General features: G+C 34.8%; 1 protein-coding gene across 5 annotated transcripts; it reads right to left on the reverse strand.

Annotated features, from left to right (window-relative positions):
* Positions 1-7,834: 7,834 nt before the first annotated feature.
* LOC110101473 (pentatricopeptide repeat-containing protein At4g32450, mitochondrial) lies at positions 7,835-12,629 on the reverse strand. 5 transcript variants are annotated; one of them, XR_002303692.2, is made up of 4 exons: positions 10,190-12,629; positions 9,872-9,924; positions 8,166-8,211; positions 7,835-8,050 (listed from the first exon to the last, which is right to left on the reverse strand). XR_002303692.2 is itself a non-coding variant. In XM_028694741.1 (2 exons), exon 1 carries the CDS (start codon positions 12,313-12,315, stop codon positions 10,192-10,194), a length of 2,124 nt encoding a protein of 707 aa, XP_028550574.1. In that variant the 5' UTR covers positions 12,316-12,629; the 3' UTR covers positions 9,802-9,924; positions 10,190-10,191. The 5 variants fall into 5 exon arrangements, 1 of the variants encoding a protein (XP_028550574.1); XR_003700669.1 differs by lacking the exon at positions 8,166-8,211; XR_002303690.2 differs by lacking the exons at positions 7,835-8,050; positions 8,166-8,211 and adding an exon at positions 8,234-8,450.
* Between the last annotated feature and the right edge of the window lie 2,158 nt (positions 12,630-14,787).

The raw sequence follows: 14,787 nt of genomic DNA on the forward strand, positions 1-14,787 counted from the left end.
AACAAAATCTCAAAAAAAAAAAAAGAATCTACATTTTCCCAAATAAATCCTAGCAAAAAATAAGTTTTCCTCATGCTTTCACAAAAAAATACTACAAAGCACACACAAATCCTAAATCTAATCACTAAAGTAACTCTAAACATCCAACATAAGTAATTTAAATGAAAAAAAACTCATAAAATAAAGAAAATTAACACAAAAACATAAAAAAAAAAATTAAAAACACCCTTACCTCACGGATATGCCGAGCTCGCCGAATCCTTCTTCGCCGAAAGCAACACAGATTTAGGGCAAGAAAGGGGTCTCCGCGGGGGGTTAAAGAAAAGAGCTAAGTCGCCCGTTTAACTGGCGACTTATCCTAAAGAAGAAAGTCGCCCGTTCAACAGGCGACTTTGGCGAGTTTAAATTTTTTTTTTCATTGGTTAATCGCTTAATTAAAATTTAAATTGTACTTAGTTTAAAAAATTGCCCTTTTTAATATAACAACAGCTCAAAGTAATATAGCAAATATGTGAAAATGAGTGTGCAATGTATCATTGTTATTAAAAAAAAACTTGATTAAGGATAAATCCTAATCTTTATTTAAATTGAGCATCTTGATGAGATTAAAGCAACACCACCAAAAATAATTTGATCTGAGTCCAACTGGGTTCATATCAAACACTTGAAATATAATTGAAAACTTTGAGATGATAATTGGAGGAATAGATAATATCCAAATATTGTATGGTTCTAATCAAATCGAGCGTCTCAACAAGAAAAATCTTATAAGCCCATAAACACTTAATCTGACATCAGTAAGAGTTAGATGCTGAAATAATGATTTATAATCTAAGGAATCAATGTATTCAGAAGTTTAGTTATATACGGGACTTGACACTTTCAAAAAATATAAATAGGACTTCACTATCTGTGACGCCCTAAGATCCAATTTGAAATAATTAATTATTTTAAATTTTCTAATCACATACCACAACTATTAAAAATCATTCATATAAAATACTATGCACTGCAAAAGCTATCTTTCATTTTCATGCTTTCAAAATATATATTTACATTCATTTCAAAAATCATTATTGCAGGCTAGAATATACGCAACGATAGAGTTAAAATACTACGTCTTAGCGTTATACGAATATTCAGCTCATACACAGAGAACACAAGACATTTTTACGTGGAAAATCTTGAAAGGGGAAAATCATAGGGCCTGGCCCAGTCTGAAATGATTCCATTAATGTTTTGGGTAGATTACAATAGGCTGACTTGTCCCTGAGGGCAATCAGATTACAAATGTCAACTGTTTGGTTGAAATTTAGTGACAAATGAGGATGAAAGTATAGCGTCACTTGGTGGACTGGCAGAAGTCCGGTGCTACTTGAAAATCCAGGCATCAGTTGGTGTTCCGGCGTAAATCCGAGCCTTAGGTGGTGGTCTCACAGAACTTCAGTCCTTAAGTGGTGGACTGACAAAAGTCTAGGCCTCTAGGGGTGGTTCGACGGAACTTCAGGCCTTAGGTGGTGGTCTCGTAGAACTTTAGGAGTCAGGTGGTGGTACGGGAGAGGTAAGGACCTCAAGTGGTGGTCTGACGGAGGTGAGGGCCTTAAGTGGAGGCACGGTAGAGGTGAGGGCCTCAAGTGGTGGTCCGAAAGAGCAACGATGTCAGGCAGTGGTCTGGCGGAGGTGAGTGCCTCAAGTGGTTGTCTGGTGGAGCAACGACGTCAAGCGGTGGTCTGGTGGAGTTTAGGGCTTCAAGTGGTGGTTTGGTGGAGCAACGACAAGAGGCGGTGGTTTGGCGAAGGTGAGGGCTTCAAGTGGTGGTTCGGCGAAGCAACGAGGTCAGGCGGTGGTCCAGTGGAGCAATAACATCAGGCGGTGTTCCGATGAGGTGAGGGCTTCAAGTGGTGGTCAGATGGAGCAACGACATCAGGCGGTGGTCCGACATAGGTGAGGGCTTCAAGTGGTGGTCCGATGGAGCAACGACGTCAGGCGGTGGTCTGTTGGAGGTGAGGGCTTTAAGTGGTGGTCCGGTGGAGCAATGACATCAGGCGGTGGTCCGTCGGAGGTGGGGGCTTCAAGTGGTGGTCGGATGAAGCAACGACGTTAGGCGGTGGTCTAGCGAAGGTGAGGGCTTCAAGTTGTGGTCCGGCGGAAGTGAGGGAATCAAGTGGTGGTCCAACGAAGCAATAACGTCATGTAGTGGTCCGACGGATGTGAGGGCCTCAAGTGGTGGTATGACAGAGGTGAGGGCCTCAAGTGATAGTCCGACGGAGCAACGACATCAGGCGGGGGTCCGGTGGAAGTCCGGCGGTGGTCAAGGAGGAGCAAGGAGGCAAGAGCTGTCTCTGATCTCTCTTTTGAATCTTTTGGCTTGGGATCCCTTTTCAAGAGAAAGGGGGCTCTATTCATATATTTTTGGAGGGCATGATGCGTAAATAGGTGGGAGATCAAGGGCAAATAAAGAGTGGTTGGATGGACGGCCGATGTTGAATCCCTTGATCATGGACCGTTTGATGGACATTTGAATGTCTTAGTGATGTCGGAATTCGGTGATCTTAGGCTCATTGGATTCATCTCTTCGAGCCGCTCGATTCAACTATAAACATGTTATGTTTAGAAACCGTTTGGTAATTCAAATTGTGATTTGAACCTTCCAACAGTGCATATAACCCTTAATTTGGACCCATTTGGGCTCAAATTGGGTTGAATTTGGTGTCGTTGGGTTCGTATTCTCAAGAAGTTTAGTTTGACTATAAGTTTGCTAAAATTAGAGTTTGGATGGTCCCAATTTTAATTTCAAAGTTTCAAACTTGATTTTGCATTGAGATTTGTGCTCGATCAAGATAATTTTTTGATGACATATCAATTATTTACATTCATCATTGATTTATCTTTCCAATCAATCAATCTCTTATACATCCATGAGGACCATGAGTAAAATTAAATAAACAATATATATATATATACCTAAACTGGAAGAAGAACCGCCTCACTCCATGAGATCCTTTTCCTTCCCTGAAATCTTGAAAAATCACATAATGAGCATAAGCTCAATAAGTCACATGAACTTGCCACTGCACGCAATGCAAGGAAAGTGGAACAATATGCATGAAATCATTCAAATCAATAGCAGAATATGGTTATCATAAATTCATATGCATATGAACATATCTGTATGGATAATAATGGTCAACATTAAGAGTATCAATCAATATGAATTGTAATCAAAGTGAGCAGTAATCATTGACTCACTTCTATTCAAACATATGAAAGGACTATAAAAAGAATATATGGAATCATTCAAAGTAATGCAATTATATCTTGATTTTAACAATTATCAATGCAAGTCAATGACATGAATATTATTTTTATTTCCTATCATATTATTTGTGCAATATGTAACTATATCATGTATGAAGTGTATCACATATATGTATCTATATCAATGTCATTATGCATGAAGTTCATGTATTATATCATGTGCTTCAACTCCTATATCATATAACTTATGTATGTTCATGTTATTCCTAGTCATCTTGTCATATATGCATGCAAATATTCATATTAATATAAGTCATGATATCCTACTAATCATATGGTGTTTTCCTATATGTTGTCACACATTATTGTATCATAATCATGTGTCGATATCAGGTGGCCATCTTGTAAGAGTTATCACTTATGTCCATCGGCGAATCTTTTTCACTTATATCTCCATATTTTGTATCTTATATCTTATATTTGGATTACACCACAAACTCATGATTTAAAGGCCTCTTAGCCCATCATCCTCTATAGGATATCTTGCTCAATTAACCTAAATCAATTTGTAACTAGCTAGCCTTTGTTGCATCACACACCAATGTTATATTATTATCAATCATAATATTATGCAATGTATAATATATATGCATCTAAAGCAACATGTAAATTATTTCAATATTATACCATCAGTATAACTATAACAATACCATATCATACTCATGAATTTATATAAAATGCATATTGTCATGTCAAACCTAATGCAACATCCCTAAGGTGTTTTCTTGTGTACCTTTATTCTTGCTAGTTTAGTTATTAAAATTGTACATGCAATTTTGTCAAGTGAAACAACAAGATGATCATATCAAAATGTGTAGTATAATCGTATCCATTATATATCAAAATGTATGCGGTGAAAGTTCATTAAATCAAGAGATTTTGTATTTTAATCAGATTTATGAGAGATTAAAAACTAAAACTCAAAATCATCGAAAATAGAAATAGGATTCATGGTATTTTTCAGTTCAAAACAACTTGTATAACTTGGGAAATGAATGGAAAGGCTCCAGAGGCAGATTTCTCTCTTATCTCTCTTCCTTCTGATGGGGACATCGGAGCTTGGAAAGTTTATCAGAGACGTGACCGTCAATCTACAGCCACGATCGAGTCGATGTATTTTTAAATCGTATTAAGTATTTATCTTTTATTTATTTATGTTTGTAATTTCTTTATTTGTTTTCCCATTTTTACCTCTTACTTAAGGGAGGTCATGTGTAAACCCAAAGGGCATCATCGTCTTTTATTTCTTGAGACCATTGTATAAGGCTATATATAACCCTTATGTTCTCTTTTCATGATTAATGATTGAAGAATAAAATTTTCTGCATTGTGAATTCTTGAAAGAGCTTGAGAGCTTTTGGGAGTGAAAACCATGGGAGAGGGAATCGTATTACCCACCAGGCGCCAGCTTTGGAAGAGTTCAGGCTCGTGGCTAGTTTGTCTTATCTTTTCTTCCTCCCATTCTCCACCCTAACCTGGCAGCCCATACACCCCCTCCCCTTCAAGTCGCCGATCCTCACCACCTTCCTACTCTTTAGCTCATCCCACCACTACCACCTCAAACAACCACCCTCCTCCCACACAACCAACGACCCACGTCTCCAAAACCCCACCCCAACTGCCAGCCCTCTCCCCAACCAAACCCCAAGCCAAAATCGTTGCCCCCTCCCTCCTTTGGGTTTTCCCGCCATCATTGCTTGCAATTACCTCTTTTCTAATTGGATTTTAATATTTTAGGTAACTCAATTACTTTACAAATTCAAATCTATTTGAATTTGAAAAGTTACCTAAAATACCAATCATATTTTATGAAAGTTTCCAAATCCCTTCCTATTTGAGTTTTAAATTAAACTGGGAGGAAACATCTCTTCCCAAATTTAATTCCCTAGCTCAAGGAAGCATTAAATGCTTCTATAAATCCCTCCCTAGTCTCCCTTTGTCGCCAGCCCCAATATAATTCCCCCTTGGATTTATTCCTAAAGCCAATCTCCTCTCTTGGAGATAAGTCAAGCCATCATCCACCTCTCTTGGCCGAAATTTTCAAAAGCCTCTGCCTCCTTCTTCATTCCAAAATCCTATTTTTAGTTTTGGAAGTAAACCCCAAGGACCCCCCAGTAAGAAATAAATATGTTAAATGAATCATTTTCATGTCAAAAATAAGTTCGTGGGTCAGCCCAAATTTGACATACTTAATGAATGAATAAAAAAAAACTCAATCCGAATCTGACCCGTTTATTAAACGCGTGAAACCAAACTCATATTTTTTAGATCGGGTTGACGGTCAGATCAATTATTGACACCCCTACAAATCATCATCAAACCACTGCCCAAACATACCTTTCATCTTCCCATCTTCCAGGATATCACTCCTTCGTGGATTAAAGAAATGCTCGAGTTCTGGGATTCCAATATGAACACATGTTAGATGGGCTCGAAGAAACTAACTATTACCTAAAGAGAATTACATTTGGTTTCTATTCTATCAATCTATGAATGTTGTTATGAGGAGTCTATCCCTCTATATGAGGAGCTTTTTCATCAGTGGCCTTCTATTAATAGGAGTAGCAAAGGAGAGTTGCTCCTACTATCCGTTCTTCAATCTAATGGGATGCTTACCAGACTGAATTTGAAAATCCTCATAATTTTTTAGTTCAAAATACCTAAGCTGCTGCTATTTTATATGTTATTTTGCCATGAAAATAATAATAAATATTTTCAATTTTTGTTTAGTGTTCCATGTCAAAATCATAGAACTAATCAAACATGTAATCCTTCAATAATAATAAATATAATCCTTCATTTTTTTAATAAATTCTAAAGAATATATGAATTAATCAAACATGTAATATATAATTTTTAAATGTCAAGCTTAATAATTTTAAAGATATCCTAATAGAAAAAGGGGCTAGATATCCTAATAATTTTTTTTTTCAAAATGTATGACTTCATGCATATGAATAGTGTGGTTGATAAGATTTATACTAATGTGCAATTTTTTTTAGAGATTAAGGCTTTGTTTGGGACGATTTTTTTATTGCTTTCTAAAACGACAAAATTTTTTATTTTTGTATTAAAACTTTATTTTAGAAAGCAATAAAAAAGCCGTCCCAAAAGAAGCCTAAGACTTCGTTTGGGACAACTTTTTTACTGTTTCTTAAAATAATTTTATGGTTAAAACTTTAAAATTTTTTGTACTAAAAGGTTGTTTTAAGAAGCAGTAAAAAAAATGTCCCAAACAAAATTTAAATATATCTAAAGTGATTATATCAATTTTCTAAAATTTTGCTTTGGCAAATGAAAAAATCACTCCCATTAGTAACATTAATTTTGGGAGTGTGGTACTTTATGCTCAATCTCATATTAAGTAAATTGTTCAATGCAATTAGTTAATTCATTGAGGGGTAACAAACACAACAAATAATAAAATAAATTATTATAATTAAGAAAATTAATGAATTTGGTTTAATAAATATTGTATAATTATTCAAAAAAGAACCATAAGTTAATCTCTTAATTAATACTAACAATTTTTTTAAAGGTCTAAAGCACAAACAACTAATTTGGATTACCAATTTAAATAATGAGGTTGACCCAACCCCAAACCTAATTCATTCTAATATGTTAAATCAAACCATGCAATCCAATTCTAAACTTGTTAATCAATGCATGCTCATAAGTATTCTAAAATTATAGGCATTATTAAGTACCTAATTAGAGTTAAATTAGTCATATAATTAGGGTACTTAAATTTAGAAAGAAGATAATAAAATAATTAATGATTACCCTTTCTCAAATTAGGAAAATATATTTTAAGAAAACAAAAATAAGAAATATTGCATCTATCATAGCTTAGATCAAATTAATTTATTAATACTTCCAAGTTCCAACTGTCTAACAAACATTTTCAAATACAAAAAATTGGCAAAACATAAAAACAAGAAAAACAATTTTTTAGCGCAAAAAAAAAATTTATGCTAAAAATTTACTTTAAGCAGCATTAAAAAAGCCGTCTATTTGAGAGCTTTTTCTTTAATTTATATTTCAAACCACGATCGCATTCAGCTTTCTAAGAAATTGATTTTTTCACAACATCTTCAAAACTGCCTTTACCCACCACTCCAAACCTGGAGCAATTATTACGTCCGATCAAAACCGAACGTATCTGAATGTATTCCGAGCAATACCGAGTCCTCAATACCAAGTTTCGGGTTATATGACACGTGGTTATTGGTCTATGAACGCATTCGGTGACCGAAGGTAATAATTGCTCCCAAACTTGAGCCTAAGTTTTTGTTTGAGAAATATTTTTCACTATTTTTCTAAAGCAACTTTTAGTACAAATATTTATCAAACTAAAAAACTTTGTGCTAGAAAGCAACCTCAGAAATCAATAAGAAAGGTGTCTCAAACGAAGTCTAAGGCTTCAATTGGGGCAACTTTTTACCACTTAAAAGTAACTTTTTAGTAAAAAAAATTTTTTTTTTAAAGCAACTTTAAGAAGTCGGAAAAAACCGTCTAAAAGAAAACCTAATACTTCATTTGAGATAGTTTTTCACCACCACTTCATAAAGCAATAAAAAAATTGTCTCAAATAAAACCTAAGTAATTTTGAGCATCCCATTGGATAGATCCCACCACGAAAGAATATTTTCTTTTTCAAATGTGTGTGGGAAGCAGCCGTAGTATCATCCCCAAAGTTGCCCATAACACCTGAACTGCACCTTCTTAAGAACTGAATAAAAAAATATAATTTATAAGACCTCCATAGTAAAGAGTTCTTCTCACATCATCAAGGATATATATGAGTTAGAACCAATCAGTAAGATCTATAAACACCAGAAAAATACCTAATAACCAAATCAAATGATCAATGCAGTTCTTGCAGCACAGCACCTGGATCATTAGAAAGCCAGATGAAAAAAAAAAACTAAAAAACAGCCAATATCCTCAAGTTTAGTCAGTTTATGTCCTAAGAATCGAAGTATGATGAACTGAAATCACCAAAATCCAAGATGAAGAACCGAACAGCAGAATTTGGAAGTAAATATTGTTGATCAGGAAACTAAAACGATACGGCAAAGGGTGAAGTAACAGCAGATGAAGCAGTTTTTCAACAGCAGGTCAGCCGGGTTCTGTCAGAGCAATAAACTTGAAAACACAGAATGCAAATATTAAGGGTGAAAAATTATTCTTTGCAGAGTTGAAGACATCGTATAGAAATAATCATCTGATTTTGTATCCGTGAACAGTAAAAGCAACATAAATAATAAAAGCGTAGTTCACAAAGACAAACCAAACAGTTTTCCATAGAGTAATTCATCCCAATTGTGATAGCTTTTTCATATATTTATTTTTCTCATAATCTTTGCTTCTTTAAAAGTTTTGGGGGACAAATAACTTTTTGTAATAAGATATATTAATATTTTACAATAATTAAAAAAGCCGTTATTGGACTTATATATATATATATAATACTTACAACTTCCAAAAAAAAAGTTCTACATCTATTTTGACAAACAGATATAGCCATCACAAAAAGATTGTAAACTGTCTTCTTAAGAATCATTTGGGATAATTTTTTTACTGTTTTTTAAAGCAGCTTTTTACTTCAACAATTTCTTGAAAGGAACAAAAAAATAGTGACAAAAAACTCTCCCAAACGAAACCTTAGACAGCAAAATCCAGGTCAGTCCAACTCGATTGAGTAGGTCCAAATTTTTTTATAGATTATAGGACAGGGTGTTATAATCTCGCTGCAGTGAATAAAGGATAATCCAACTAGTTGATGTTAAGAGCCACAGGAACATAGATTTTAAATTTTCATTTTGATAATTTATAGCTACTAAAGATAACGGTCATTTCCTCCATTAGGAACCTCAGAAGTGTCATTTTGATGAATCCATAAAATATTCTCTCCAATTAACAAAAAATTGGCAAACCTGTTGGTGAAACAAACAAAGAAAAAACTAATAAACCTCTGTCAAGCTTAGCTTTGTCTGCATGGGATGAGGGTATTTCAGGGGAACAAATAAGCTAGTTTTGATTTATTTCTTTAAATTTAGGGTTTAGGAAATTACATTGAAACACATAAACCAAATTAACTTCATGATATAGATTGTAAGGCAATTATCTGTAGCACAAAATTCTTCCAGTTGGGTGAAAATAGTATACAGCATAAGATACTCAAAGTTTACCCTCTAGACATGCTTTTAATTACATTGAAACAGTGACTTTAACTTACCATAGCTACTGTTGCATGTAAATGAAAGACAATCCAGTTATACTTCCATGTATTTTCTTCATCAGGTTATACTAAAGAAGAAATTGTTTGAGAGTATCACATCACCATTTGATTATTAAGGCATTTTAAACATGTTTACAAGAAATAAACCACAAAATTATCTTGAACTAAAAGATGAGAAATAACCAAACAAAGAAAGTGTTTATTAATTATTAACAGATCAGACTTGCTAATTATTTTTAATGATCGCAAACATTGACTTTATATAGAGAAGCTTAGTCGAAGAAAATAAAATTGCAGGTAAATTGTTACCGAAATCCTATCTTTAAGTTGTATCCACTTGGCGGGCAGCAAAGTCGAAGAATCTGAATGAAAAAAAGCATGGCAAACTCCAACACATATTAATTTGGGTTACGAAGTAAAGAAACTAAAATAGTTGCAAATTGGGATTAAGTAAATAAAGTCAAAGAAAACGAATGATTGATAATTAAACTCAGAAAGACAAATGGCTCATAAATTTAAAAAAGAAATAGCAACTGGGAATTTAAATGATTAATATAACTTCTTCATATGATTTTCTTGATGAATAGAAAAGAACCTAAAACATTTCCACTAGAAAGTTATCTATACCTTCACCAGTAATCACGACAGCTACACTCACCATCCTGAAAATGGTGAAACCTCTTAGCATCCCGAGCTATTACTAATCGACCAACTATCTTTGAGATAATCTTCAAAGCATTATGACAGTCCACACAAACACGAAGATTTTTCATAATCCGAACTGTTTGGCGCGCCGGGGTGGTCATGAGCGCATAAGCAAGAGCCAATCTTTCACTATGGTAGAGTAAAGCTTCCTCCCTTGATTCCTTGTCAATATCATGGAGTACACATTTAATTTCAGGAACATATCCCGCATCTTTCAGTTGCGGTAAGAGCCCTCGGATTTGTTCATAGACCAAGTCATCTTCTGGATGAGACCTCTCCCCAGCTCGATACTCGCGTTGCTTACAAAACCTTTTTGCTAATTCAGTAGAGTCAGAATTCTTTACTTTTTTTTTGTTGTCCACTGTTTTCACAGGCAAAAGACCTTTCTTAGACTGCTCCGTTAATCTGGTAGGATTGTAGTATTCAATAATATCAGCACATCTATCTCCAAGCTTTGCATCCCCATTAACTCTACAAAGATTCATTAAGGTTTCCCAAATATCAATTGTTGGCTCCACCGGCATTCTTTCAATGACCTCAAAAGCTTCATTCAGATAACCACAACTTCCAAGCATGTCCACCACACTTGAATAGTTTTCCATGGATGGACTGATACCAAAATCCATTGCCATCGATTTGAAATGTAGCATTCCTTCATCAACAGCTCCTATCACGCTACAAGCAGAGAAAACAGTGTTAAACATCCCTCCATCTGGCTTCAATCCCAATTTCTTGAACTGTGTGAAAAGGTTGATCGCTTCCTCTCCAAGGCCATCTTGAGCCAGCCCCTTTATCATAGTGTCCCATGATGTCAGATTTCGCTGAGGCATTTTCTCAAAGAGCTGGTAAGCATCAGCAATTGAACCACACCTAAGATATGCATCTAATAACTTGTTATAAGCCACAACCCCGGCATTTTCTCCTGACATGGATATATGATCATGAACATGTCTTGCAGAATCCAAATGCTTGATATCAACAAAGAGCTGTAGCAGAAGCAAACATCTAGGTATATCAATAGCGACTCCTCGTTTAACCAACAAAATAAAAACTTCGACGGCATCTTTTACTCTTTCCTCATTGCATAACTCATCAAGCTCCTCAAGAGTACCCTTGTAGGTATTTGTATCACCACTATCAGCTGTATTATTGGCTTCATTATTTTGGTTAGAAACATCTGGAGGAGAAATAATCCTCTCATTCAAAGAAATAGAAGCATGGTGATACTCATTTGGGTTCTGCTGAATGTTACTAGGTGTTCCCATATAATAAGGATTGTGAAGAAAACCTTCTCCCCGATTAATCAATTGCACGTTAGTCTGAAACTGTGGATGATTCCAATGGGAGCTTTGATGAACTTGTCCACTATTCACTCCAGCATCCACATAAGGTTTCCCAGATAAGTACTCACGATTTCCATGGTTGCTTATATGCAAGCTTTGGCCAATATTACCACTTGAATGTCCATTAGTCGAAACAGAATAGAATTCCTCAGAGCATTTCCTCCCACCATCAAGCAAGTTAGATTTTTGCTGATCAATAAACCTGCTTTCATTTTGATAATGTCCCCCCGAGCTCCCACTGCCGTAATTATAGTTTGGCATGAACTGCCCTTGAATCCTCAAGCCATTGGCATCAGAATTCTGCTTCTGAGCCTCTCCATTCCAGTGAAGACCACCACCAGCTTGACAGGATTCCCCATAAAACTTCATCTGAACCTCACTGGGATTCGTGTAATTTTTATCGTTATGAGGGTTACCTCTGAAATATCCATCTGAGTTGCCGCCGTTAAATATGGTACCCGCAAGCTGATTATTTTCTCCGGAAGACCTAAAAGGGATGTGGCCATCTACTGTGTCCTCCGCAGCGAATTCTGTTCTAGCGGCGGTGAATAGCCGCCTTCCGGAGACAAAAGGTGAGGTTTTGAAAGCATCGGAGAAGGCTTCGCTTGAAATATATAGACGGGAGAGAAGGAGAGAGGAAGACCCGACATGGGAAAGGGATAAGATTGATCGAACGGCGAGACCAAGTGTTCTTCTTCTGTACATTTAAGCGACCGCCTTGTTTGCTTCTCGAAATCAAGTAAAAGAGGAAATTTGCCTCTGCGCAAATTAAGATGTTCTCCAAAACCCTAGCTTTGAGAACATAAACTTCTCTAATATCTATAGGCAAGAATTTACCCCAAAGAAAAAAGATCTATCGGCAAAATCGGAGGCTGTTCATCTGCGCATTACAGCGGCTATCTTTTTTGCTTCTCGAATTCCGGCGACAATCGATATTTGCCTCTACGACACTCAGGTGATGCTAAAACCCTAACTGATATCTGCGCAGCGGGAGAGAACTCGGTACGGTTCGAGAAGGCCAACCAAGAAAAAAAAGAAAACTTTAATACGAACATTTTAAATCTGTAAACAAAGTAAAAAAAAAAAGAGCAAAATTTAACTTTATCTATCTCATAATTCTGAGAAATATTAAAGAAAAACTAATACTGTTTTACTTAAAAAAAAAATTCCTTAAAGTTTATTTTTACCAAATAATCTCTCATGTATTATCGAAATTTATTTAAGTTGTTTGTGATAGAAAATGATTTGAACACTCTTGAACCAAATTTGAACATAGGTCCACGACACATTCGTTGCGGGCGTCGCACAATCACAACATCGACTTTTGTGATGGAGTTTATGGGAGGCTCATAGACAACATTGGAGGACTAACAAAGATTTCTAGGGGCATCACATTTTGTGAATGCACAACAAGCATATAGCTTCTTAGAGGCAACCGATTAGAGAGAGAGAATCATAGAGAGATAAAGCTAGGTTTTGGTGACTTCAAATTATTTTTTATCGAATTATCAATATAGATTATGTCTTGTGTATCTCAATTTTCAAAAAATGCAAAAAAAAAAAAAAAAATTCAATTTTTTTTTAATTTAATTTATAATTTCATAGGGTAAAAAAAATTTTTCACCCACTAAACTTTCATCGTATAACTTTTGATGTGTTATAGAACCTTTTATTTTGGATATTTAAGTATTTTCGAAAAAAAAGTATGACTATTTGAAAAGTGCAAATTTTTGCGTAACTTTTATGAAATTAGAAAATAATTTTGATTATAAAAAATTATTACTTAGCAAAATAAAAACTTCAAAATAGTATTCTGAACCATCACTAATAATCTAATAAAATTCTAAAACTATAAGATTATCTTCAATAGTAAAATATGTTGCATGTCGATAAAATATTACATGAATTTTTGAAATTCATTCATTATCTTTTTTTTTATTGCAATGCAATAATACATGTATTTATCTGCTTGAAATGTGTGATTTTGTAGAGTTCTAATGTGGGAGAAAATTCTAGCATTGAATGCATAGGTAGTCAGGTCTTAAATTTCTCGATATCTAATATATGTTAAGTATTGGGGGTCATAATAATTTGTTTTCTTATATGCCAGCATAGAGAGTCATATAGGCCTAAATTTCGATGTGTTTCTAAAGAGATGTACAAGGAAGGGTCTGAAAAAAAAAATCTATTACTTCCTGCCCTGCCATATTATATGAAGTACTTGTTAATTTACTTTCAATGCATAGTTTACTATATTGATATTGGAACCTCGAGCATTAATTCTTACAAATAAAGTCATATCAATCCACTTGCCATATAAGGGAGTAATTGAGCACCATTTTGATGCAATAGATATTCAATTTACTATTACACAATCATGATCTTAGTGTGATGATGATATGAGGTAGAGAGACAATATATAACATATGAGATCATCTTCAAGGGATTTCTATTGCTTTATATCCATATGAATGATAAAAAATGAGACTTACAAATTCAAATAGCAAGAAAACACATAACAAGAAAGAGGCCCATTGATGTTACTTACAATGTCACAAAAGAGAAAAAAAACACATTCATACATCTCTAGGAAAAGCCACTTGTGAGATTTATAACTCCAATAATAGAAAAAGTTCATAAATATTTTCATGAATGTGTAGCTGAGATTAAAGCTTTGTATACACAAACTTGATTGTTAAGAGAAACAGATTATGCAATAATCACAAATTCACTATTTGGTAAAGGGAAATTGTACAAGTAGACAAAATCATCAAAACCACTAAGAAACTTTTGCTAATTACTTGATTAAAAACCTTAATGTAATTTATCTCATACAGTCATCTTTATTTAATTACTTGGTTAGAAAACATTAAAAATGATCTTTCTTTAGTAAATTTAAACGAGAAATTGCCTCTTAACAAGAAATCATTATTTTGTGCGGACGCAAAACACTGTCTGGAGACCAACCAGAATACACTACACCACCCCTAGCTCGGTACCGCGGCTCGGTACTGTTGACGTGGCACATTCTAGTTGGTCTCCGGACAACGCTCTGCATCAGATCTCCACACAAAATAATTTCTCCTTAACATGACAAAATGGAGAAAAAGGATTCCTGTAACCGATCCCACATAGTGGGATAATGATTTGATGTTGTTATTGTTGTTTTAGTCATCT

Source organism: Dendrobium catenatum, unplaced genomic scaffold, assembly GCF_001605985.2.
Source record: "Dendrobium catenatum unplaced genomic scaffold, ASM160598v2 fragScaff_scaffold_542, whole genome shotgun sequence".
Taxonomy (NCBI): domain Eukaryota; kingdom Viridiplantae; phylum Streptophyta; class Magnoliopsida; order Asparagales; family Orchidaceae; genus Dendrobium; species Dendrobium catenatum.

What these genes read in the sequence shown, in the direction of transcription:
- LOC110101473 (XM_028694741.1), bottom strand. Translation starts at nt 12,315, where the DNA reads ATGTACAGAAGAAGAACACTTGGTCTCGCCGTTCGATCAATCTTATCC.